A 27,411-nucleotide genomic window follows, 5' to 3' on the forward strand; every position below is an offset into this window, starting at 1 on the left:
TCTTGGTTCCGGTCGTACGGACGTTTTAGAGTGCAACACAAAGGAGTCACGTTTGCAAGATATCAACACTGACAGTTGGTACAGGTTTTTGTGTGTTTGCTGTTAAGCAGTGGAGTAAACCATGGAGGTCCTGGGAGGACAGTTTAGCGACATGACTCCACAGGAGCTGGCGGCTCCTGTCAACACTGTAGCTGTGAGTATGAAGACCGGAAAGGACCGAAAGTCTAGCAGCACGAGCACAGAGATGCTAACGCTAGCGTGGAGGCTGTTAGCTCATAGAGATGCAGAGTGAAGGGGACCGTCCTGTGTCCCAGTTTGTTGTTTCTGATAGGTATTGTTTCTAGTGTACAATTTGGAGAAAGTGCATAAGTATGGACACAGTTCGAATAGTTTTCGCGTTATGAATAAAAACGGACTTGTTGTTTATTTGCTCGTTTTCCCTTTTTAACAGGAAAAATGGAAGTTGTTACCAGCCTTCCTGAAGGTAACAGAACACAACAGCCCTTACACACTTTTACTAAATTTTAATGCTGCTTGATTAAAATATGTTTAAAGTATGGTAGAAACTATAATAGTGTGCTGTCATGTTTATAAAAACAGTTTGAGGTGATCTGAGCTCTGTGAGATGGTGCGTTACCCTGCTGGAAGCAGCCATACTGTGGTCAGCACTAATGCTTAGCAAGCCTTGGTGTTTAAATGGTGCTTAGTCAACTGGGGACCGAAGTGTGAGAAGATAATGTCCCCCAACCCATTTATACCACCACAACCAGCAGCCCCATGCTTTCATGATGTTCACACCAAATTCTGAAATCAAAACTCATTAGACCAGAAAACCTTTTTCCAATCTTATATTGCTGAGTCTGTGCTTTAGCCATGATATAGATATATTACAAATATATATTAGCAATAATATAGATATGTATGTATATTACAGAAATGGATCTATTATGGTATGTTATAATGTACACGGTATGAAGGTATGTTATGAATATGCTATAACTATAAGTATGTACAGGCTGTAATGAGTACAGGCTATGAACAGGATATAAATATGAAAAACTATACAGAAATATGAGATATACAGCTATACAGAAATGTGAACTATGCAAGTTATAAACAGTTGTAGAATTAAAAATTATCGTATTTTACAGAATGATTATTTATACAGAATTACATGACAGCTGAAAAAAACCCTTTGTAGGTTTATGATGTCTTAAGGCATTAAAAACAATAAAATAAAACAACAGCATCTATTAGCTGTGGGCCTGTGCGGCTAAAAAGGTTTTGAGTCTGTTTTTCAATGTACACTGAGATGTAACTGATCCTAGGTCAGCAGCCTGCTCCAAGGAACAGAGCCAGAATATCTGAAAGTACCCTCAACACACTAAGATATGATTTTGAGAACAGATCTGAAACTGATGACCTGAGATGTCTGTACTGGGTACCAAATCATCAAAAGCTTTGTGAGAGAACAGTTGGTGGGCCTACATCTGTGTGAGTAATATTATTTGGGAGAGTAAACATGTATATCATGTTGTGTGTTTTGCAGGTGAAAGGTTTGGTAAAGCAGCACATCGACTCATTCAACTATTTCATTAATGTAGAGGTAAAACACGAGCATGTCTTTGTCCGTTGCTGCTTTTTCATGTACATTTGGATTTTGAGCATCGATGTCTCCTTTGTTCTGCTTCTAGATCAAAAAAATTATGAAGGCAAATGAGAAAATCACAAGTGATGCTGATCCAATGTGGTACCTCAAGTAAGTCACTGTGTGCATCCACCATCACTGACTTTAACACTGCAGACATGCACAACAAGTTGTTGTGTTTTTTTGTTTTGTTTTTTATTAAAAGAGGAAATAATGGATTTTTAAATATTTGCAGATACCTCAATATCTATGTTGGCATGCCGGACGTGGAAGAAAGCTTCAATGTGACCAGACCAGTCTCTCCCCACGAGGTGAGAGTAGTCTGTGTTTCTGCTGTTAAGTATGAACCATTGTTTACTGTGCTTTAATTAAAGTTGAATAAAGCTTTTGAGTAATCAAATACACAGCTTTAAATTAGTTAAAATAAGTAAATTAAAAAAAAAAAAAAAAAAAAAAAAAAATATATATATATATATATATATATATATATATATATATATATATATATATATATATATATATATATATATATATATACACATATATATACACATATATATATACACATATATATATATATATATATATATATATATATATATATATATATATATAATTGCACATTAATTCTCTACACTTTGGACAGATAATCACACATTAAATACAGAGGGAACATGTGTCACTCAGGCATCTCTAGACTCAGTTGGCATTTAGTTGTAGCCCTCATAGAGGTATTTCTTAATTAATTATTTTTGTTACTTATATTTGAATGCCTACACCTCCAATACTTTCCTTTAAAGATGATAAGATATAGCTGAGAGTCATCTGTTTCATCCCAAAGTGTCGTCTCAGAGATATGACCTACTCTGCGCCCATCACGGTGGATATAGAGTACACCCGTGGCAGTCAGAGGATAATTCGCAATGCGCTGCCCATCGGAAGGTATCTTTTTTTTTTTCCCCCTCCCCTGCTCCTTTTCTGTGATGCAGACATATTTATGTTACATCTATATCAAATCTACAAATTTAAAACCTCTCCAGCAAAGCTCAGTAAGCCAACAAGTGCTAAAAAAAGATTTAGCTTTTGTGATTTTTAAGCTTTGTTTGCTGATAAACTGACCTCCTTCACTCATTTGTGCTGACGCATTCTGCTTTATAACAACACTGAAGCAATATTCATATTTTATTAATGAAGATAACTCTGCTTTTCTCAGGATGCCCATCATGCTGCGAAGCTCGAATTGCGTTCTCACTGGAAAGACGCCCATGGAGTTTTCAAAACTCAACGAATGTCCCCTGGATCCAGGCACGTAACCATAGCACTCTCATTTTAACTCTTTCCCCCTGAAGGGCCTCACCTGAACCCTTAATGATGAGTTTTGGCATCTCAGTATATATATCAGTAAAATGTTTGATGACCATTTAGGGCTCTAGAGTGCGACTAATTTGGTCGCAAATATGACCAAATTTTTCAGTGGTGTGACTAAAAAAAATATTTAGTCGCACCAGTGCGACCAACTGTTCGGGTAACAAAAAAAAAATCGGCAACTCTCCGTGTGGTCAACAACAGACACACAGTATGCCCCTATCGTGGACTAAACCAATCAGAGATAGTCAGGGGCGGGACCTCTCTGATTGGCCGTGGTCCAGTTGAAAGTGCAGGTGGAAGAGGGAAGTGAGTAGCTTGAATAAAACGATATCGATTCATTAAATCCTGAATCGACTTTTAAATAGAACTGTGCTTTGCCAGAAACGCCAGATTCTCAGATTAAAGCTCACAAAACTAATTCAACAACCACCAAACAGCAAATGAGAGCAGGTACACGGATTCCACACAAAGACGTAAACACAGAGTGGACTCGACGCATCAGAATCAGCTTTCTCTTTCTCGGCTTTCTCACCTGATGTCCCGAACACGGACACACTGTCGGACCTCACCGATTCTGATGCGTCGGGTCCGCTCTGTGTTTACGTCTTTTTGCGCTGATTCTGAGCTGCAGGTTTTGTTTTGAACCGAGCCAGCAGCAAAAGAAGCAGCAAACTACGCTTCACATTTGATAAATGTCGTCATGAATTCCCTCTTTTCACTTAAATGACCTCGGACAAGAAAGCCTAATTTCTGCTGTTCAATACTGAAGAAACTAAAACTTTTTAAAATTATGCAAAATTGCAGAATATTTTTAAGGTTATCTGCTATAAAAATCCAGGCAGAAAAATCTCCATGTTTTTCTGTTTTATTCTCAGTTACTTTGACACAAAGGCATTTGCTGTGATGTTCACAATTCTGATGAAGTCTCACATGTATCAGTACTGATAAATGATCAGAATTATAATATTTCTGACTGTCTGAGGCTAAATTGAATCAAATCAGGACTTTGAGAACCAGAATCGAATGGATTATAGAAATCAGTGATGATACCCAGCCCTAGTGAGTAGCCTAGGCCTGACAGAATAATAATAATAATAATAATAATAATAATAATAATAATAATAATACATTTTATTTAAAAATAGCGCCTTTCAAAGCACCCAAGGACACTGTACAACAGATAAAAACACAAAAACTGGAAATATACACAATAATAAGAATAACAGATAAAAGTTAAGAGCATACAGAGGTTTAAACATAAGCAATTTTAAACAGATGAGTTTTGAGGGTGGACTTAAAAAGAGGGAATGAACTAATATTTCTGAGGTCAGGGGGTAAGGAATTCCAAAGTCAAGGGGCAGAGCAACTAAAAGCCCTGCCCCCCATTGTAATCAGACGAGCGGAAGGAACAGAGAGAGAAAGAGAAGATGAAGATCTGAGGCACCAGGATGGGAAGTTCATCTGTACTAAATCGGAGAGGTATGGTGGAGAGAGAGAATGAATAGCCTTAAATGTATAAAGGATTATTTTAAAATGGATGCGAAATTTAACCGGGAGCCAGTGTAGCTGCTTCAGGATTGGGGAGATGTGGTGGGTAGAGGAAGTTCTAGTAATAATACGGGCAGCAGAATTCTGGACACGTTGGAGCTTGTTAATGGATTTTTGTGTAAGGCCAAATAATAATGAGTTACAGTAGTCAATTCGAGAGATAACAAGATTATGGACGAGAATGGCAGTGGCATGAGGAGTGAGGAAAGGGCGGAGGCGATTGATATTACAGAGTTGAAAATATGCTGCACGTGTGACATTATTGATATGTGAATTAAAAGATAATGTGCTATCAAGAATGACACCCAAGCTTTTCACAGAGAAAGAGATAGGGACCAACGAATTATTGATAGTGAGAGAGAAATTGTTAATTCTGGATAGCAATCGTTTAGTGCCGACCAGGAGAAGTTCTGATTTATTGCTGTTAAGTTTAAGAAAGTTGGAGGAGAACCAGGAATTGAGTTCAGCTAAGCAGAGGGTGAGGGAGGGTGGAGGAAGAGTAAAGTCAGGTTTGGTAGAGAGGTAAAGCTGGGTGTCATCGGCATAGCAGTGGAACTGAATGTTATATTTACGAAAAATATGTCAGAGTGGAAGAAGGTAAATGATGAAAGGAAGGGGCCCGAGGACAGATCCCTGGGGCACCCAGGTAGATAGAGGAGAAGGAAGGATTTTAATTGAATGAACTGAGTGCGGTCAGACAGGTATGATTTAAACCAGGCTAATGGAGTATGAGAGAGACCAATAGAAGCTAATCTGCTAAGAAGAATGGGATGATGGTGTCAAAGGCTGCATTCAGATCAAGGAGAATAAGGATGGAGAGGAGACCAGAATCAGCTGCCATAAGAAGATCGTTTGTTATTTTTATAAGAGCAGTTTCGGTGCTATGCAGAGGACGGAAACCAGACTGGAACTGTTCGTAAAGGTTATTATCAGTAAGGTGTAGATGGACTTGTGAAGCAACTATTTTTTTCAAGAATTTTTGAGAGGAATGGTAGATAGGGTTAGGGGTTAGGGCTGTACAGGCAGTGATCACCCTCACTAATGTGTGATGCACATTCAGAAAAGTTGTACTATAAGGAGGTCTGAAATATGACAGAAACGGCTCATTACTGAAAAGAGTTTCAAGGAGTAAAGAGTTAAAACTTCCTTTACACACTCTGAGAGTAATTAAGTAAAAGAAAATGACTTGTCATCAGGTTCTCCAGTTAAATTGATCCGTGTCCCTTGTTTTTTTTTTTTCTCCACAGGGGGTTATTTCATTGTAAAAGGTCAGGAGAAAGTCATTCTGATCCAAGAACAGCTGTCCAAGAACCGAATCATTGTGGAGCAGGACAGGAAGGGTGCAGTTGGAGCATCAGTTACCAGGTACTGTAACAACATATCCATTAGCAGCTGTTCATCCATGACTTTAAAGTCGCCTTCTTGGCAGACATGTAAAGAAAAAATCAGCTGTTTCTTTTCAGTAGCTGTCTTGTTTGACCATCTTAACCTTTTCCTTTTATCGGCTTCTTCTTTGCGATTCTGCCCAGAAGCGCAGAAGTGTGGAGACGACTCAACAGTGTGGATGCTGTGACTGGTGCTTGGTGGAAACCATAAAGTGAAGCTGCTAATTTAAGACCTGTGAAACTCTGATATATTCGTGGTCATTCCAGTTCATCAAATCTAAAAGGAAAAAATTTCCACCAGGACTGTGATCATCAGTCTTTCTTGAATTAATTCCAGGGAAAGATGCACTTATTACTAGGAATTATGCAACATTATCCTTGGAATGTTTTAGGGGAAATCCCTGGTATCTCAGGAGTGTAGCTTATGATAACATAGACTGATGGATGCTTAAAGGTCAGAAAATATTTGAGTGTCCTGTCTGTGATAGCAGATGTTGGAGGCCACGATTCTGCAGACTGACACTTAGTTTACAGATTCTCGTACACAAGGTTCGTGGCATTATTTAAGTATGATTTAAAATAAAAGTTTAAATCACGGCAATTGTTTTATAGACATTAAAGCTTTAATAAGGAACAGCACTGTTTTATCTGGCTGTAGTGTCCTATTTCAAATCTCAGATGGTCACGTGGGAGACATTTGATGACCTGACACTGAATGACCCTTACACCCTTGCTCAGTTGCGCACTCGGTTCTCCAACTTTGCACTTCTCTGTGAAAGGAGGAGCAAACTCTACTCTTCTAAATGAAAAGAATACATCACTGTAGATGTTGGCTGGAGTTAAATATAAACCTTTGTTTTTTGTTTTGTTGTTGTTGTTTTTAAGACTATGCAAGAAGTAGATCTATGTATAGCTTAAGCTTTTAGTCTTATATTAGTGGATCCATCTAATTTCTGACTCATTTTCCAATTTGGGGTTGTGTTGGAGCCGGCTGTCATAGGGTGAGCTCTGCTCAGGTTCCCAGATCAGCAGAAAAAACCATTCACACCTTTGACCAGTTAATTATCACCAGTTAAGTTTTTGGACTGTGGGAGGAAGTCTGAGTATGCAGAGAGACCTCACACAGTTATAAGGTGAACATGCAAAAGAACAAGAACCTGACACTAAACATGCTCGTGTTTGCTCTGCTCTTTGTGTCCTCTCCAGCTCCACTCATGAAAAGAAAAGCAGAACTAATATTATTGTTAAACAAGGCCGTTTCTACTTGAGACACAACACGCTGTCAGAGGATGCCCCCATTGCAATCATATTTAAGGTAGGGGTGATTTTTTTTTTTTTTTCTTTATGAGTCTGCTGAAATAAGTCCAGTAGGTGGTGCTATAGCACAGGTAAATGGTCAGAGATGAAGATGTTTGTGATGTTATTGCCTTACAGATTGAAGCAAAGACTTGTGAGTGTTTCCAAACTCTCTGTCTTTGTTTTTGCTACAGCTTGAAGTTGTTCCAAAGCTTAAGTTACATATATAGAGAAGTGTTTTTATATGAGATCGTGAATAGTTTTAGAACTCTAGTTTCATTAGTTGCTCGACTGATTACATTTCTTACACCACCTCAGAATGAAAATGTTAGCTGACAGCTGGTATCATGAACTTCTTTGCCCTCTGAGGAGAGACCTCTTCAAACATGTTACCTTATGATGCTGCATGCTCGCTGTGTTTTCACTGCACGTGTTTGCCGGGTAACGTCTTCCCCAGCCCCTCCCTCTGTTTGGCAGCGGCTGCAGAGACGATCTGCAATCAGTTCCCACAGCTTCACATTTCCATAAGCAAATGTCAGGCAACATTATGACTCCCTCCTCACCTCACCCCTCCCTGTGAACACTCCCTGTCTCATGTACTCCCCCTTCCCGGTTAAGCTTTTATCTAAATATAACAAGATTTTTATTTTTTGTAGTTGTACAAATATTTTACACACACTGTTTACATGTCATCCACACAGGGGATGGGTGTGGAGAGTGACCAGGAGATAGTTCAGATGATCGGCACAGAGGAGAGTGTCATGGCCAGCTTCGCCCCGAGCCTGGAGGAGTGCCAGAAAGCGCAAATCTTCACACAGACTCAGGTATTTTATCAATCCAAGAGAGCCAGAGCAGGCCGGTGTTATTTCAAGCTTAAACAAACACTCTGGTCAGTTTAGCCCCATTTACTCGATGTTAGATTGAAGCTTTAATTATCTTTGAATTTTGATTTCCAAAGACAATATACTGGTAATATAAGGGAAAAAAGTAATATTACAAAACTGAAGGAGCACTAAAAAGCACTGAAAGTACAGTGCTAATGTTTATGCTATAAAAGAACTACAGTTCTAAGGGTTATAAGACTTGAACTTCACCACCACTAACAAGAGAGATGTCGTAACATGCATGGGATGTACATCTCTGTTAAATCTGTGCTGTAGGTATGCTGTAACCGTAGACTATTCTCTCACCTTAACCTTAGCACAGACATGGTCCTAGCACCACCAAAGATGACCAATTGGTCACGTAGCCCAGAACCTCAGCCTGTTGTTTGTTCCCGGCTCGTTTTTGTAAATAAGCTCCCCACCTTCATATTTACAGATGTGACAAGTTAAAATCACCCAATAAAAATAAACTGTTGTTGAAAACGACACCTTTTCATGCACATCTAGAGTGGAAGTTAATTTTCTCACTGTTTATTAAACAGAAATGTTCCTCGTGCTCAAGTGAATGAAATCCTGATTCAAAAAACTGTTTAAAAAAAATAATTTTTGGGTGAGAGCACGTAAAAGTCAGTGTGAATTGCTTGGCATCTCTAATGTGCGATCATTAGCTGCGGATGTGTGCAGAGCAGGATGTTGTTTCTGTTTCTATTGGCTGTCTGCTGTCAGAAGGTATTTTCTTTGTCTCTTTGAGATCAGATGACGAAGGTTTTGTCTTACCAGCCAGTTAAGTAATGCTTTTCATGGGGATTTCATGAGGCCCACGTGTTTTTCTTTGACATCGACAGATGAATGCAATCGGCCAATTTGTTTTTCATAAAGATTATGTTGTTAGAGGAACCGCTGATGCATTGATGAGTCCACATTTGCTTCCTAGCAACCGGTCGCCACAGCTCTCGTGTTCCTCTGTCTGCCAGCCTCCGTGATGTCTTTTCATGGTATTCATTGGGTCATTGTATTGTGCACAATGAGGCCTAAATCTATATAATTAAAGGCAGATAAGGCTTAAGAAACATTGTTATCAGATTATGATAAATAATCTGGCAAAACCAAATTTGACTGTCATCTTCTTTTCTTTTTTTGAATCCGGACACTGTTGATTACATCTGATTTCTTTTTTTTTTTAAATTTCTCTAAATTAAACAGATTTTTTTTTTTTTTTTACCTTTACCTTAAAGAAATATTAACAATAATTATTTTTATTTTTTATGCAGTTTTGAGGGCAAGTTGGGTGGTCCATCCTTATTAACCTTTGACCTTTGCTATAATTCTGTTGAGGACTCCAGCTGGGCGCTTACTCAGGTGTGGGTGATGTGCACATTGTTCCCTTTGTGGTTCACTTGACCTACCAAGAGTCTGATACACGATTCTCCGTTCTCTGTTTAAAAATTCAGAATGTTGATCTTTTACACAAAATATCTCCCTCGAGACTGTAACATTAATTTATATTAATATTTATTTATATTTGTTGTTTTGGACATTTTTGTTGGTTGGAAAATTAACTGATTCTCATGGTGCGTTTCCTTGTCTGACTGACAGTTGATGTAACATATACACACAGCTTTATTAGGAACACCTGCTCAACTGCTTGTTAACACAATATGGCAACAAATCAGTGAATTTAGGTTTTTAGACTTGTTCAGAATGGCTGGCTGAAGTTCAAACTGAGGATCAGAATGGGGAAGAAAGTTGATTTAAGTTCCTTTGAACATGCCATGGTTGCTGGTGCCTGATGGGCTGATCTGAGTATTTCAGAAAATGCTGATCTGCTGGGATTTCTCCACACAACCATCTGTATGTATCTGAAACAATCCAGTCAGCCGCAGTTCAAGCGGCTGACTTGAACTTCTTCAAGCTGGTAGGTAGCAGTACTCAAATAACCATTCTTTATACCTAAGGTACCAGAAGAGTATGAGTGCTGCGAACTACAGCAGCTGAAGACCACACCTACTGTCAGCCAAGAACAGGAAACTAAGGCTACAGTTCACATAAGAGTCATTAGAACTCGACAATAGAAGATTAGAAAAATGTTGGCTCATTAGGCTCTCTTCCACAGTGTGTCCTTGTCCTCCTCCTGTCTTCCTCACCCCCAAATTAGTCATGTTGGTAAAAATATTTATGTTCCTCAAAAGGTTGAATCAAATGTTGTTTGGCTGCTCTGTTTCAGGCCCTGAGGTATCTTGGGAATAAAGTGCGCAGACAGCGGATGTGGGGAGGCCCCAAGAAAACAAAGATGGAAGAGGCCAGAGAGCTGTTAGCATCTCTCATTCTCACACATGTGCCTGTATGTAAACAGAATGCTCATCACGATAACTGGCATTCACACTAAAATGTTACTCGACAAAATGTAAAGACTGTATAACTTGTGTCCAGGTGAAAGAGTTTAACTTTCGGGCTAAGTGTATTTACCTGGCCGTGATGGTGCGGCGGGTGATCCTGGCTCAAGGGGACAACAAGGTGGATGACAGAGATTACTATGGCAACAAACGTCTTGAACTGGCTGGACAGGTAAGCTTCTGTGCATCTGTCATCCTTGAGGTTTTAATGCACTGCCTTTATTTAATGCTGCATTCAGTTCTGTTTTTGTTCTTTGACTTTAAAACCAAATGAGCCTGAGTTCAGTTCAGACTATAAAGTTTTATTTAAATGATTATTGATTTCTTTTTCATGTTTGTGAGCTGAAAGGTGTTTACTTCCTTTTCTTTACTCATAAAACAACTAGAAACAAAACATGCCTGATGCTTATTAATAACATACGAGCAGAAACACACCAACACTCTCGTGCTTCAGTGTGAAGGGATCACAGCACTACACCAGAGGACAGCGCCGGCTCCAGGCCTGATCTCTCACCTGCACCTTTGTTCCTGCCACCTTCTTTTAATAAGACTCTCATTATTTTCCCTCAGCTTTGTTTTTCCCTGTTTTGTTTTTGAACCCCCCTCCTTTCCCCCGCTAGTATTTCAGCCTGGCTTTGTCAGGAGAGAGATATGCGGTGGCACCAAAATCCCGAGGCTGTGGAAGCATGGGGATTTTTCAGCACCGTGACAATAGAAATGCTGCCTTGACTGGAGCGATTGAGCTAATCCGCAGGCCCGGCTCTGATAATGTAATTACTGCTGTCTTAAGGCCTTTAATTTCCCCCCCCCAACCTGCTCTGTATAAGGAGCAGGAGATGGAGGGATCGAGGGAGGGGGGAGCACAGAGCCCTGTTTCAATAGGGGGCTTACATACTAACAACGCCAGCAATCTCCTCACTCTCCAATTATGGTTCCCTGACATTCAACTAATTGGCCTGGCTGCGCAATGGAAGCTTAATTTCTTTATTAATTTCAAGCAGTGCTGCCTGTTTGTTTGGATGTATGCTAATGCACAGGTTGGGTGGGGGTTGTAAGAGAAGTTGCCTCCTGTAGACCGGACAGAGGACCACAGGGACCTGGCTTACTTGTGAGCTGGCACACCTGGTTATTACATCTGGCAGGAGATGCACGTGAACTGACACTGCGTGCCAGGAGACCTGAGATTTAAAAAAGCAAACAAAAAACATCTGCATTTTTTTTTGCTTCTTTCTAGCTCCTGTCTCTGCTGTTTGAAGATCTCTTTAAGAAGTTTAATGCCGAATTGAAGAAAATCGCAGACCAGATCATCCCCAAGCAGAGAGCAGCTCAGTTTGATGTGGTCAAGCACATGCGGCAGGATCAGATCACCAACGGCATGGTCAATGCGATATCCACGGTGAGAAAGTCATGGCTGCTATAGCTCAGAAGGAGGTCGTTCCATCTCAAACAACATTTTGGAAAGTTTTCTACTCAACCATCTGCATGTTGCATCAAAATTTTATGGTCCAAAATTTTTGCGTATATAATGAGAATTTTAGCTTCATATGTCAGACACTTTTAAGATATATATTTTTAGAAAAGGTTCATCGCTGTCAAACCTTTTTTAATGTTTATTTATTTTTATGTTTAAATATAAATAGCTGAAAACTATTAAAGATAAAATCTTGACATTTTCCAAGTTACAGATCCTCTAATTTGCCTGCATCCAAAAATGTCTGTTCATTGGCTAGTTAAAGTTTAAAGAACAAAAAATCCCATATTTGAGTATGCACTAATAAAAACAAACAATAAAAACCTTTAAATAGGCTATTAGTGATCATTTTAAAATGATATATAGTTAAATTTCACAGCACTGTAATACAAAACATGTGTACATGAAATTCTTTGTCACAAAAATGGACCAAATTCATTTTCATTCATCTTTTATTTTGGGTTGATCAAATATTGAACATAAAAAACGAAAATATCAGTATTAATGGTGTCCTGGTCGGCTGAGCTGTATTGCTTGCTGGCTGGACTCTCTTTAAAGTCAGTATCTGACATCAAACAGCTTGCAAAACAGTCTTGATGGATAAATAGAGCTGCAGGCCAAAAGAAACAGACGTGCAGGGGAAATGTTCATTTAACATATCAAAATGTTTATTACATTTATTAAAGATCCTTATGATAGCTAAAAAAACAAAACAATCAAAAACTATCAGGCGTACTGACATCATCAACCGTAGTGCCTCCAATTAAGTAGAGGTTCAGTTTGTGTTCCTATGTGAGTGTTAACTTAAAATTTTCTCATGCTGTACTTGTAATAGAAGAATAAAGTGGTCACTGATCAAACAAAAATTAGAAAGCAGGAGTTACGTAGATGGAGATTTATAGATTTATATTAAAACAACATTAAGAGTGAAATCCTGCTTCCGCTTTCAGAATTTAAGCCAGAAATGTCTCTTTCTTAATTTGGAGTCATTGCATGAATTTTTGTAATATTAAAATGAAACATGCACCACTTAGGAATAGTTGCTAATACTGGCAAACTCTAGCATCCATTTTTGGATGCTTATCAGTCATTAAAATGCATTAATGAGCAATAAAGTGTTGTGTACTAAGTAATATTTACTATGCAGTATGTAATTATTGGTGTTGATGTTTTCTTGCAACAGGGTAACTGGTCTCTGAAGAGATTCAAGATGGACCGTCAGGGAGTCACCCAGGTCCTGTCTCGTCTCTCCTACATTTCAGCTCTCGGCATGATGACCAGGATCTCCTCCCAGTTTGAGAAGACGAGGAAAGTCAGCGGACCGCGCTCCCTGCAGCCGTCACAGTGGGGAATGCTGTGTCCATCTGACACCCCTGAGGGCGAGGTGAGTGTGCTGCGGCAGCCACACCTGATGGCCCAGGAGGTTTCTCAAAGGCTAATATGCTGTGGCACATGTACTGCTATATATAGGAATCGTGGTCAGCAATTTCTTTCTCACTTTAATGAGTTATTCTCATGTTATAACACTCCCTGTGATGGTTAGACAATGATCTACCTCTAAATGGGGATTGGAGGGGAGGTTACTGACACTGAGACTCTTAGAAAAACTCTTGTCTCTGTGTTTTTATGTATTTCCACAAGGATAATATTGGATTATATATGTGTATCTGTAGGCCTGTGGTCTGGTGAAGAACTTGGCTCTGATGACGCACATCACCACCGACATGGAGGACGGTCCCATCATCAAGTTGGCCTTCAACCTCGGGGTGGAAGATGTGAACCTGTTGTGTGGAGAGGAGCTCTCCTACCCGAGCGTGTTTCTCGTCTTCCTCAATGGTAAACCTCCTCCTCCGCAGTGGAGCCTAATTAATAAATAAACACAGAGAGAATTAACACCGGAGGCTTTTGCTTTAGATCGTTTGAAAAGAAAGTCTTAATCCTCCCTGTTTTGAATGTGTTGCTTATGAACATGAAGGGAAAAATATTCTGTTTAGTTTACAGAAGGTAATTTTGCATTTCACTGTGAGGCTGATAATTCATTCATTTCACGACAGCAGTAGGTATTATTCTTGAGTCAAAACTTGGCCCCTTAATTACTGTATATGTTTGTCTCGCCACTGATAACTGTCAAATTATATTAGCTGCCATACCATTTAATTAGTTGGTAGCAGCAGGTGTCAAAGCCCTTCAGAGTGTGTTCAGTGCAAATGTGCCCTCACACAGAGGCAGAGCACAGTGTCTCCTCTGTTCTCCAGTCATTTGTCTGTCAGACTTGATATGAACACACCCCTACAGGCAGTTAGAGCTCCGTTTCTTCCAGAGTAAGCTGCGGTGTCTTACAAATGCCGCCTTCACTCCTTCTTTGCATTTAAAGTTTGAATTTTAACCAAAATCAGCTGATGAATAATTTGTTGTGGCTTTTTTGTGGAAAAATCCCATAAATGTCCTGTTTTAGCCTCTTAGATGTCAAATGTGTCCATGTTTCTTGTTTTATATAATGGTAAACAGATAATGTATGAGCTTCAGACAGGTGTTTATTGTACTGTGGCCATTGTTATATGGTTTACTATTCTTTGGCATTTCACTGATAATTTGACTAACTGAGAAAACAACTGGTAAATTATTGGATAAGCAAAATCCATGTGTTTATTAATGTGAACTCTAAATGTTAAACAAATGTGATGCAGCAGGTTAAACAGCTTCACACACAAACAACCAAGCAGTGATGCAATCAAGAACAATCCTACTGTCCCTAATGTGAACTGCAATATCTGTCAAAACTATGTCAAAAGATGTTGTTATTGAACAGTCTCTAATGCATAAACTACATTTAACAGTGCACTCTTTTTAGCGGGTTTACATCCAGCAAACATCTCTGCTGTGAGGGGAAAACCTTCACTCATCACAGCCACACACCTACAGACGCTACCTGGCTCGTCAGAGAGTGAAATGTAGCTCCTCAATGATGCTGGCAACTTTTCTGTCTCTACGCTGTGACAATAGTGTTGTATGCATTGTGATCCATCAGATGTTTTCAACATTGACAAACGTGCTACAAGTGACTGTGACATGAATTTGAAATAATGAAGTGAAAAAGTCACATAAAATAATCAAAGGAAGATCAATATAATGTGTTCTTCTTATCAAAGGGTTTTGTAACATCAATAAATTAAAAAAATTGGTCTTAGCCTGTTTTGGCGTGCTGTATCACAATTGCGTAACAATTGTTTGGTTGCTCTTAAAGATTACTGAATATGCAAAGTCAGAATGTGTTTAGCTCAGCACATCAGTCTTCTAACCCCAAAAATATGTTTAATATTTAATGTCTATCCTCTTTATCTGTATCATGTCCACAGGTAACATCCTCGGTGTGATCCGAGACCATCAGAAGCTGATCAACACTTTCAGGTTGATGCGCAGGGCGGGTTTCATCAATGAGTTTGTGTCCATCTCCACAAACCTGAGCGACCGCTGCGTCTACATCTCATCTGATGGAGGACGACTCTGCAGGTGCGGAAGTTTAGAAAAAATAGCATAATGTGGAAATAAATGTTTGCTGAAGATCGTTACACACCAGTGTGTTTGCTTAGCGTAACATTGAGTTCTTTAGTTGTAAGAATGTTTTTCACACAGCTTTGTTTTGTTGTGTTTCCCTCTGCAGACCATACATCATAGTAAAGAAGGGAGTTCCAATGGTGAAAAACAAGCACATCGAAGACCTGTCTCAGGGCTACAGGTGAGGGTAGGAGTGCAGAGAGTGACTGCTGTTATTAAAGAAGCAGCTCTTTAAGTTACTGTTTTGTTTTTTAAACTCGCCACTTTGGCTTATTTGCTAACTTAATAAACATCAATTACACAACTGCTTGAAAAACAAAAGCCATTGGTTAGTATCGTGCATATTTGTGAAATTATGAGTGTATCCTCACACCACAATCACACCATACAGGCACTTCCCAAACAGTAGATTTTTATTAATAGTTTCTGTACTTTATTTACTTCAGAACTTTTGAGGATTTCCTACACGAAGGCCTGGTGGAGTATCTGGATGTCAACGAGGAGAACGACTGTCAGATCGCCCTTTATGAATACATGATTAACAAGTCAGTGGCACGTGATAAGCTGATTTCAGTAAAATGAAAAGATCATTCAGGTTTATGTCAAGTAAGTTATACCTGTTTTTTGGGGGGTTTTTTTTTAAACCTCTCTAGAGACACAACACACTTGGAGATCGAGCCCTTCACACTGCTCGGGGTGTGTGCCGGCCTCATTCCCTACCCCCACCACAACCAGTCACCCAGGAACACATACCAGTGTGCTATGGGCAAGCAGGCAATGGGTAAGAGTGGGCTGAGCAGCTAGCACACAGGTCATCAAACTGCAAGGATCTCGAATCCTTTCTCAAACATCCTCCCCACAGCTGCATGTGCACACACAAACACGGCCTCTTACAGTAATTTAATCTTACATGAACACATGAACAGTGTTCCTAAGCCTCCTAAATCTGCTGGTTCAGAGTTTGCACTTTTATTTGCACAAGTTAAAATCATACAAAAGGGCATTAGAATAACAAATGGTATAGATACAAGCGGCCTGCTGGTTCGTCTCCCCCAAAACTCCACTCCTGCACCACTTCTTGTCAGAATGCATTTGTACGTGTGATTAAGTGTCTCATGTGTGTGTGTGAGTGTGTGAGCATGAACATCAAACATGGGGAGCTTGCGTAGGTTTTCTTTTGTGCTGTGTGTGCAGAGGCCCTTTCCCTGCCAGTCACCCAGAGTGTCATTAGCAATTCATTGTGTCTGCTCTGGCTGTGCTCGGGGGGTCAGTGTGCTCAGCTGCAAAAGACCACTGAGTGTGCACCCGGAGCTCCTTGGTAACCAGAACTTCCCCAAACGGCCCTGCTAACATTCGTAAGGACTGCGGTCGCCCCCACCCCTCCACTTTACCTTCATCCGTTCCTTCCTCCCCGCCCTCCCAGTCTTTACAAAAACACTGACTGGAACTATATTTGGCCCAATATTCTCTGCCTTGTCTATTTTGTATGGACGGCTCTCATACATGTGCAAATCTGGCTGTGTGGCCCGGCCCTGTTATCACACGCAGTTTAATTGTGAAGCAGTATCATCTGACAAGTGTCAAAACCACACGGAGGCCAGACTTTAGGCCATAATATACGAGAGGTCTAATCAGGAGGAAGTAACATCTATAATCCTCTAAAAATGGATTTATTGACAATTTTATATATTTTCTTATAGATGCCCTAAATCACTAGATTACAGACACACAGTGAGTTACATATAAGTTTTTATTAAAAATTCAGTTCTTTTTTAAAATTCGTGATTCTTCTCTCCAGGGACTATCGGCTACAACCAGAGAAACCGCATCGACACCCTGATGTACCTGCTGGCCTATCCTCAAAGGCCGATGGTCAAAACAAAAACCATTGAGCTGATTGATTTTGAGAAGCTGCCGGCTGGTCAGAACGCCACCGTGGCTGTGATGAGCTACAGTGGCTATGATATCGAGGACGCTCTGGTCCTCAACAAAGCCTCACTGGACAGAGGTGTGAGATCTGTCCAACTTAAAGAATTGCATAGTCGTTTTTAAGCAACAAAATACCAGAATAGGAGGTAGAAAATCTAATGTAACAGTAAATGTGTCTCCAAACAGGATTTGGACGGTGCCTTGTCTACAAAAATACAAAATGCATACTGCGGCGTTACACCAATCAGACTTTCGACAAGGTGATGGGCCCCATGTTGGATGCTGCAACACGAAAACCCATCTGGAGGCACAGCATCCTGGATGCTGATGGTATCTGCTCCCCTGGTGAGTACCAGCAGGACTGGAGCAAATCCAGCATGGTTCGCTGCTCCTTAACAGCCTCTTCTGTGGCATTCATTTTATGAGCATTATCTGTGTCATTAATAGTGGTCAGGAGTTTGTTTTTACTGATGTTTCACTCAGAGAGAAGTGAAGCCTATTTTGCAATATTTACACACACCACTTCTTACATATCTCCATAGTTTTTCATCAGTTGGAACAGTTAGAAGTGTGTCATCAATATTATTAGTATGAAGAAGAAGAAAATAGGATCATACAGTACAAGTGTGGATTAATCAGGCATCTCACGTATGCCTGATTACAAGCCAGTCCATTTCATGCATGCACAGTAGCGCAGGCAAATAGTTGCTCACACACTCGCTGTGGCCATTATTGAGCTCTTCACTGTGAGTGAACACACAGTTCCCAGAGTAAATCCTGGTGGAACCACCACAAAATCGTTTTTTACAACAAACCAAATCTGGCACCTAAATCACCCTCACCAAGCTCAATATGGACATTTTAAAGGAGTTAACAAAGAGAAAGTGCCTAAAGCTGAAGCTGTCCAGAGCTTATAGCCGGCCTGCAGCCATGAGATGCATTGTAAGCCTCGGTATGAGCAAAGTATCAAAGCAGTTACAAAAAAATTGTAGAGACGAGTGAAAAGAAACGAAGGTCCTGTTGTCTGGTGACATTATAAACATGCTGAAAAATGATGTAAGTAACTGACGTTTGTTTTGTAATGTAAATCTGTTGCATCTGCTTTTGTTTCGTTATTATGTAAAGGTGGGTGTACAGAAACTTATTTTCAATTAATCATTTGTACCTCATGTGGCAGACCCCTTTAAAAGCATCCTGTGACTTACTGCTTTTATTATGAAAATAATATTTAAGATTCAAAAAGTTGATTTTTGTTTGTATATCCTGTATTAGCAACAGAGCCCAACTTATATAAAGCTCCTATTTGCTGATATAGTAATTTTCATTTGTCAGGCAATAAATTAACAGTAAAGAAGAAACAGAAAAAAACACCCTTCAACCATGTTATCGGTGTTGACTTTGCACAGTTTGTCCACTAGAGGGCACTCTGCTACTTCCCTGTTGGCAACATGCTACAAACAAAACAGCCAGTTGATCTGAGCAGAGTCAGATGGATAATGAATAAGTAAAACAAACTTATTTTTAAACCTGCATTGTAACATTATGTTGGTAAGGACACATAAGTTACTGCACATAACAAGTATGAGGCAAATGTTTTTCTTTCATGTGCATTAAAAAAAAAAATCGTCCGATATATCTGATTTTTAAGTCTGCAAATTTCAGTATCAATTCCAGTACTGGTCGGGCTCTAGCGTGCGGATCGCTTCTCAGTCGGATCCACTCCTCGTTCATCATATTTAGTTTAAAAAAATAGCGCAGGAGACCACAAACCTTGGGGGGGCATGGACATCAAAGAGCTTGTTTCTATCTTTCATATACAGTTTATGGTTTTAGTAGCGATTCAAAGTCATTACCAGAACAGTAGAGACATTTTTGAAGAAAGCAGATGTAAACAAAGCTAGCAAAAACAAAACAGGTAACAAGCAATTTAAAACTGTGTTAAATACAGTTTTAAATTGAGAGCCCACATGTGTGAGCCCACATGTGTGAGCTCAAATGTGTGAGCTCAAATAAGTCTGAAAACAAACTTATTTGTTTTCGTTCTTTTGCTTTTGGTCAAAGATTTGACGTTAGCACAAGTTAAAGAGAACTTAATGGCCTTTAGTCTATGTAGGCCAGTCTGTCTAAGACTCTTTGATGTGTTTTGTGTGCTTCAGGTGAGAGAGTGGAGAACAAGCAGGTGCTGGTGAACAAATCTATGCCGACTGTCACGCAGACACCACTGGAGGGCAGTACCCAGCCAGGCCAGCCCCAGTACAGAGACGTGCCCATCAGGTGAGTCAGCTCCCAGCACCACGCCCACACACATCACTGTGGAACTATTTTTTTTTCAGCTCTTACATCTATGTAGAGGGAAAAACGGGACTCAGTTTGAATTCTCTTGTTTTCAGTTATAAGGGGTCAACGGACTCGTACATCGAAAAGGTCTTGATCTCGTCCAATGCTGAAGACGCCTTCCTCATCAAGATCCTCCTGAGGCAGACCAGGAGACCTGAAATAGGCGACAAATTCAGCAGTCGACACGGACAGAAAGGTGCCGACCCCATGACAGCCACAAGGCCTGCTCTGTGAGACCAGAGCCTAAAGATTTTGAGCTCAAAGCTGGAGGGAGAGTACAGAGGGTTAGGGTTTTCAACCTGTTGCGAGAGATTTGTAAATGCCTGGACAAAAAGAGGAAAATCTTTCACTGTGCTTGAGCATTTGTTGAGTCAAGTCCCACTAGCTGCTGTTCTGTCACTGCCCCCCTGTTCTCATCTTTCAAGAGCCTTTTCAATTAATTGGCTCTTTGTCCTGTGCCAGACTATGCAAATTTATTACACCCCAGCAGTATTCTGGTGCTACTGGGGGGAAAAAAGTGTTTATAGCCTCTATTGTTTTGCAGCGCCTCCCCTATAGAGGGCTAGTATGATGTTTTAATCAAAAAGCTAACTGGCGCCATGCATAATTTACTCTCTTCATTAACATGGTGGGCACTGGGCGGTCAGCTCGGGATGGGACAATGTCTTCTGTCTCAGATAGTGACAAGGAGAGAGGTCAGTGTGGGGTTAGCTGGAGGAGTTTTGGATGGAGACACCCAGATGTGCAGCTGATGTGGAGCTAGTTTTAATCACAATTGCCTCAAAGAGGAAAAGTAAACCTTTTTATCTACATTTTTGCTTCACTGTGGTCATCTCTCTGTAAAAACAACTATTTATTTCTTCTCTGATGAGTAATTTGAAAGGAACAAACTCATTATTTCTTCATCAATATATAAAAGTGTTTAATTAGAAGTGAATTTGGCTGCAGTGATGGATCTCCCAGCTTCTCATGACTACTCTCATAAGTCCTGGTCAGCAGAGCAGAATAAGTTAATTATTTACCGGTCACACACACATACACAGCTGTGTAGGTGGGGGAGGCGGCGGACGGGCTGTTAGTAGTAGGGGCCTATTGTGTGAGCCGCCACTGTGGAGCTGTATGAGCTGTGATGGAGGGCTCTGGACCCTTGCTGTTGTCTTGCCTTTCTCTGCTGATTTCATGCCTCTTTTATCATTTACTTTCACACAAAACAAACAACACCCAAGGATGTCTGCTGTTGGTAGTGTCTCTGTGGTGCTTTCCACCGTTTTCCAACTTCATTCTTCCTCCTCTCACTCCTCTTTTGGAGTACTTTTAACCTGATAATCAGCCTTTTTCTTAATGCCTTTTCTCTCTTTATACTTTCTTCTGGCCCTGCCTTACCCGCCTTTTCTCTTTTCTTTTCACCTTCTTCCTGCCGTTGGATGACTTTCCTGTTAATCGCCGTACTTGTTCCTAGTCAACATCCTGTTGCAACATCCTGTAAGGCATCAGCAGTCAGCTGCGTCGCTGACTGGTCGGCTAATAGTGAATTTTTCCCACGTGCACTGATTCGTTTTCTCCTCTCGAGTTGATCCCCTCCACTTCCTCTGACTTGAACTGAAAATCATGGGTGTGTAATCCCAGTCTCCCTGTCCAGCTAAGCACCTTTCTCCACTTCCTGCTCTCCTTCACTTCACTCCTTTTTCCTTTTTTTCTTCGTTTTTTCATTTGCAAATGGACCTACAATCTGTTTACCATGGCCAAGGAAGAGTGCTTCGGCCCCTCAGTAAACATTTGCACTCACACTTAAACTCCTGGCTACCAGGGGTGCTTGTCCCCCCACATCATGCGAGTCAAAAGAGGTCCCTGTCTGTCCACATGAGTATGGAAATGTCATGCTCTGCCAGTGGTCCACACAAAGCCCCCACAGCACAAACACTATTAAGTTTGCTGAACTGGTGCTTGCAGTTAAGTCAGAAAGTCAGATTTTTTTGTCCTTAAAACCACATTAAAACTGCAGCCTACTTTTAAAACTTATCACTTTTATTTTTATTTAACATTTTCTATTCAAAATATTATAAAAAGCCTATTACACATTCTGTGCAGCCAAAGTGATGTGTTAACAGTAGGGATGGGTTCCGGTGCCATGATGGCACCGGTTCTGCCATAAACGGTAGTAACCAGACCGAAAAGCAGCGCACATTTCGGTGCTTTTTTTTTTTCCTGAGCTGTGATACACTTCTAGCCAATCATTTTACGTTTCCGAGGATAGTAGGCGAGTCCAGGTACGTACGTTCTTTTAGAGCAGAGCTACAGATTAAAAATGCCCAAGGCGAGGCGGTCAAAAGTCTGGCTGTACTTCACAGCAAAATATGCAAACTCAGCAGCCTGCAACAAGTGCTTTAAGCTGATACTGTGATACTGTCAAAGGAAGTAACACCTCGAATCCGATGAAACACCTGGCGACGCATAGCGTTTTTTTTTTTTAAAAGCCGAGAAATGCGCCGTATTTGATAGCTTGCTGCGAGACCTCACACCGAGCACATCTACTGCGGGTGTGGTGCCTGTTATCGGACCCGGAGTTAGCAACATCCCCAAAAACCCGAAGAGGAGAGTCCTGGCCCCTAGCCCTGCCAGTGTAGCAGAAATGATGATGGATAATGATGGCAGCAGCAGCCGTTCTTCTCTGCGTGAGTAGCTTAATGTTGTTCGTGTGTAATTTACGTTGAGTAGGCTAACCACATTATTACATTAATGCATGTAAGGTGAACTAGCAAACATCATCATAGCTACATGCGGCTGTCTTCTTGTTTGATGGCAGATGCTCCCTTCACCCTGGCCAAAAAGGCTAAAATGACCAAAGAAAAAGTGGAAAACAGCTGAACATGAGAGGTTTTGGACAAAGTTTGTGTTTTTTCCATTGTTTAAGCACTGCTTCCAGCCAAGAGTGATACCATATATGCCCCATAGCTGCAGAAAAGGCTAACATTGTTATCTTTTTACAAAAAACCAGCTGAACATGAGAGGTTTTTGGACCAATTTTGTGTTCTCCATTCTTTAAGCACCGGTTCGAGCATCGTTTGAGCACCGGCACAGTTTCAAAAGTACCGATTTGGCACCGGTATCGGATAAAACCTAAACGATACCCATCCCTAGTTAACACTGCTGTAAAGTTAAAGTACAGCCTCGGATCCTCACATGTGGGAAGCTGATTGGTTTTCTCTTTGCCATATGTGTGCATTAATGTTTTTTGTGTGTGTGTTTGTGTGTTTCAGGTGTTTGTGGCCTCATCGTCCCACAGGAGGACATGCCGTTCTGTGACACAGGGATCTGTCCAGATATCATCATGAACCCTCATGGATATCCCTCCAGAATGACGGTGCGACACTTCACAGCTGTGGAAACTCAAATTCTGCAACATTTTTCTCTGTTGATTCATATGCCAAGTATTTTTTGCATTTTTTTTCATTGTTTTGTTTAGAAATAAACCAAAGGGGAAGAAATTTAAAAAATTAAACAGTAAACAACCATAATGTCAGAAAACGGTGTGAAATATAATCTGCAGATAATGATACGTTTGCTAAACAGTTGATTAAACGATAATTTTCTCAAAAGTTTTAAAAGACCCCAAAGGCAAAAAAGTGATACCTTTAAACATCTTGCAAGATCCAATCATTAATGATCAACCCATTCGCTGGAGCTAGAACTTATAATATATTATTCATGGTATTTTTAGGGCTATTAATTCATCACTGGCTTTGTCATTTCTGCTCCGATGTTGTAACATTTGTCAGGGAGGTTAAGTTTTCTTTTCTCTTGGTGAAAAGCTGGTTATTTGCCGTCTAATTTGAGGACGTGCTTTCGGTTTTTATTTGTGGGTTGTTTTTTTTTGTTCTTTTTGCTACGACTGGAGTCTGAGTCACCTAAGATGCTGTGGCTGTCGCTCTTTATAAGTTTGTGCCGGCTCTCCTGAGACAAAACCCTCATTATCCCCACTCCTCTTCTCTCTGGGTTATCATTGGCTTCCAGAGCACACGTCCATTGACGCCGTTAAGCAGCAATCTCACTGTTCACAAACAGATATTTGTTGCTGCGGAGACAGCTGCCAGTGAGGCCACCGCCTGTAGCGGTGTGTGTGGAAGTTTTATCAAACGTGGCCAGTACATGTGAACTGTAGGATGGTGATGAATGTGAATGACATGAGACTTGGCTCTGTTTCATACACTGTAAAAACCTGAATGATCTTTACTGCTGCTCACTCTGGTTTCCATGGAAAAGGCTCAGAAATGCTTGGCTCCAGAGGATGTTTCTGTGGCCTGGGAGTGATATGAGAGTAGGTGTTTCCCTTTGTGTGTCGGGGTCAGGGGTCCTCTGAGTGCGATCTTAGTGGAATTGTTGAACTCAGCCATCCTTGGACTGCTGTCACCAACCCTGAGGAGTACATGTGTAATCTAATCTCACCCTTAATATACACATTTAGTGCCAGGAGAGGATGTAAAGCACAAAAAGATTTGTGTAATGAACAGAGCTGCTGTTCTTTTCCTGAACTTCGTCAGGTGGGAAAGTTGATTGAACTCCTGGCTGGGAAGGCGGGGGTCCTGGATGGGCGCTTCCACTATGGCACAGCCTTCGGAGGCAGCAAGGTGAAGGATGTGTGTGAGGATCTCATCCGTTATGGATACAACTACCAGGGCAAAGACTACGTCACTTCAGGCATCACTGGGTAATTAATAGAGGATGTTTTAGGTTAATAACCACACACAACACAATGCTGCTACACAAGTGTTTGCATTGCTACTCATGACTGTTTATAAGTCTTATTTCTCTTAATGCTGTGAAAAATTTCTCAGAGTGATGTTAACATTTTATCACCACAATATTAGTTCTTAAACAGTAGCTTGAATGTTTTCATTATGCAGAAATTGCATATTGTCATAGTGGCCTCGTTAGTGCCTGTCCATCCGGCACCAGCTGTATACAAACAGTACATTTAATTTCTGTGTAAAATCTGCCGTCTGAAGGCAAGGATCACGTGTACAAATCTTTCATCGTTAATATTTCTTTATTCAAATTTATGGACCAGCAGTCCAAAAAGAAGGCCGATTTTTGTTGGAATCATCTCATGCTTTGTTTATCCACTATTTTATTACAAAAAATGATAGATTTTATATGCTTATGTAATGTATGTGTTAGCCTGATGTGCACACAATTCCTGACCCCTGCTTTTCCCTCAGAGAACCTCTGGAGGCTTATATCTACTTTGGACCTGTGTATTACCAGAAACTGAAGCACATGGTTCTTGACAAGATGCACGCCAGAGCCCGAGGCCCCAGAGCCGTTCTCACCAGGTAGTTTCTCATCTGTGGTGACGTTGAGATTCGATTAGTGCCTATAAGTGTTGAATTAAATTCTCCGTATCCACCTGTCCTGATAACAGGCAGCCCACGGAGGGTCGCTCCAGAGATGGAGGTCTGCGTTTGGGTGAGATGGAACGTGACTGTCTGATCGGCTACGGAGCGAGCATGTTGCTCCTGGAGCGCCTCATGATTTCCAGCGACGCTTTCGAGGTGGACGTGTGTGGGCAGTGCGGGCTGTTGGGATACTCTGGGTGGTAAGCTGTTTCTGCTGGTGAAACATGTTAGGGGGCATCACAAGATCTGGTGCACATTGATACGAACTGAAAGAAGGGGAAATATTTTAGTTTACACAGTGAATAAAAAAGCTTGGTAGTTGTGTAATCCGGGTGGTCCATAAACGTCTGTTCTGTTTCCGTGTTTCAGGTGTCATTACTGTAAGTCGTCCTGCCACGTCTCCTCCCTGCGCATCCCCTACGCCTGCAAACTCCTCTTCCAGGAGCTGCAGTCCATGAATATCATCCCTCGACTCAAGCTGTCGCGCTACAACGAGTGAGCAGGACAGAGACGGGATGTGTGAGTCACAGGTTTAGAGCAAGAGTTATAAGTTGATTTGTGAATGTTTGATCGAGCGACAAACAAGCAGAAAGAAGCTGAAACAGGACTATTTTTGTTGTTGTTTAAAATCTGAAAACTTTTTTCCTGTTTCTTTTTTTTTTTAATGTTTCTTTTTTCTCTGTTTGTGTACATAATAAATAAGTTGATGTTTTTTCTTAAACTTTGACTTCTTTCATTACAAATATCAAAAGGTTGCCCTTTGAGGGCAAAATCTCCAGGATGTCACCAACTTTAAATTGTTTGTCCTGAAACATGTTTTGACCGCAAGATCTTTTGAACATCCAGCTGACCTGGGTCATATTTCCCCACTTTTTTTTTTCTGTCTGCTTTTCTCCTGTCTAATAAATGTTAAGTAGGATTTTGAAGCTGGGGAACTTTGAGATCGGCTGTAGCAGTGCAGTGTGAAGAAAACTACCCTAGAGTCAAAGAGGTCCCATAATAACTTCTTTTCAGTAGATTCACTCTTCACTGCTGATTTAATCACTTAAATTCAAAAAGATAAAAGCAGGTGCGTGCAGCTACATGCCAGATATCCAACCCAAGGACACTATAAAGCTAAATGGTCACCTTAAATATAAACTGATCTTTGTTACCCACGAACAGTGTCCTGTATGGCTGTAAACTTTGTCACTTACTGCAAATTAACCAGTGTAACCTGCCCCAGTGTTTTCATGCAGCCTTTGAATAACATGAAATTAGCACACGCATTTGTTTTTCAAGGTCTTTCTCAAAGATATCATTCAAAAGCACATCATGTATAGATTCACTATCTGATAAATATACGAAATAATAGGACAGTACATTTGAGATTTAGTTTTCTAGTGTATAAAATATCAGCAGTCGTCCCCTTTGTGCTAACTTCTTTCTCGAGTCTTTCTCTACATTTCTTGACACCAGTTTAGTTAAGAAACAGTTTCTGTGTTTTCTGATATTTGCTGAGCCGTTTGAAAAGTATTTGACCCGACACGTAAAAAAGCATTACTTCTCTAATGCTGAATTACTGTGACTGCAACTTTACACCTGCACCGTGAACACATGATCGGGATGAGAAGATAAAAGGGGACGTGTTGAAGGTGTAAGGGGGCCATGGGATGTCATTGTTTTTTATTACCTGAATTAACAAATTCTGTTGTGTTATGCTTTAACCTGCCTTAACTTTAAAATTAATTAACTAGGAATTAACTAAAACTAGATATGAAAACATTTTAGTTACCTAAAATAAAAAAATTAGTTATTTGTTTTTCAAAACTTTAATGAAACAATGTTGTGAAATTGGGAGAGTCAACTGGAAAAAAAACCCCCAAAACAACAAATTTAGATGACAATTTTGTATTTGTTAGTTTTGTGAGACTTATTCTCACAGCTTGTCTGATGAGGCTTTGATGGATGTATTTATTGAGGCTTCAGATGTCTACAACACTGTGAGACTGTTTTTCCGTAAATCTTACCTCTGGTATATGTCATAAATACGATACTTAGGACAAAAACTACCCTGAAAATGATTTTTAATAACTGCTTATTTTTAGTTGTAAACAATAAAATCTGAACTGAAATGAGCAAACCCACTCAGGAAACGAAATCAAACTAAACTGGATTTAAATGAAAAACACAATTAAAAACTCCTTAGAAAATTCAAAGTAATA

General features: G+C 40.4%; 1 protein-coding gene across 2 annotated transcripts; it reads left to right on the top strand.

The window, feature by feature from the left end:
* On the top strand, positions 1-26,259 carry polr3b (polymerase (RNA) III (DNA directed) polypeptide B). Of its 2 annotated transcripts, none has more exons than XM_040025372.1 (28): positions 1-193; positions 452-484; positions 1,550-1,606; positions 1,695-1,759; positions 1,884-1,959; positions 2,490-2,590; positions 2,862-2,953; positions 5,812-5,929; positions 7,156-7,264; positions 7,947-8,069; positions 10,354-10,470; positions 10,560-10,694; positions 11,757-11,918; positions 13,177-13,377; positions 13,667-13,829; positions 15,350-15,503; positions 15,655-15,729; positions 15,995-16,093; positions 16,202-16,329; positions 17,347-17,556; positions 17,664-17,822; positions 19,634-19,751; positions 19,868-20,010; positions 23,072-23,175; positions 24,353-24,519; positions 25,031-25,144; positions 25,234-25,407; positions 25,577-26,259. In XM_040025372.1, exons 1-28 carry the CDS (start codon positions 122-124, stop codon positions 25,704-25,706), a joined length of 3,399 nt encoding a protein of 1,132 aa, XP_039881306.1. In that variant the 5' UTR covers positions 1-121; the 3' UTR covers positions 25,707-26,259. The 2 variants fall into 2 exon arrangements, with proteins under 2 accessions (XP_039881306.1, XP_039881307.1); XM_040025373.1 differs by lacking the exon at positions 1-193 and adding an exon at positions 206-369.
* Positions 26,260-27,411: the final 1,152 nt, after the last annotated feature.

Source organism: Simochromis diagramma, unplaced genomic scaffold (genome assembly GCF_900408965.1).
Source record: "Simochromis diagramma unplaced genomic scaffold, fSimDia1.1 OVJJ01000293.1, whole genome shotgun sequence".
In the NCBI taxonomy this organism is placed as follows: Eukaryota; Metazoa; Chordata; class Actinopteri; order Cichliformes; family Cichlidae; genus Simochromis; species Simochromis diagramma.

What these genes read in the sequence shown, in the direction of transcription:
- polr3b (XM_040025372.1), top strand. Translation starts at nt 122, where the DNA reads ATGGAGGTCCTGGGAGGACAGTTTAGCGACATGACTCCACAGGAGCTG. An exon ending in TGTTACCAGCCTTCCTGAAG is followed by an intron (nt 485 to 1,549) that starts GTAACAGAACAC and finishes TGTGTTTTGCAG; the next exon opens with GTGAAAGGTTTGGTAAAGCA. An exon ending in AATGCGCTGCCCATCGGAAG is followed by an intron (nt 2,591 to 2,861) that starts GTATCTTTTTTT and finishes TGCTTTTCTCAG; the next exon opens with GATGCCCATCATGCTGCGAA.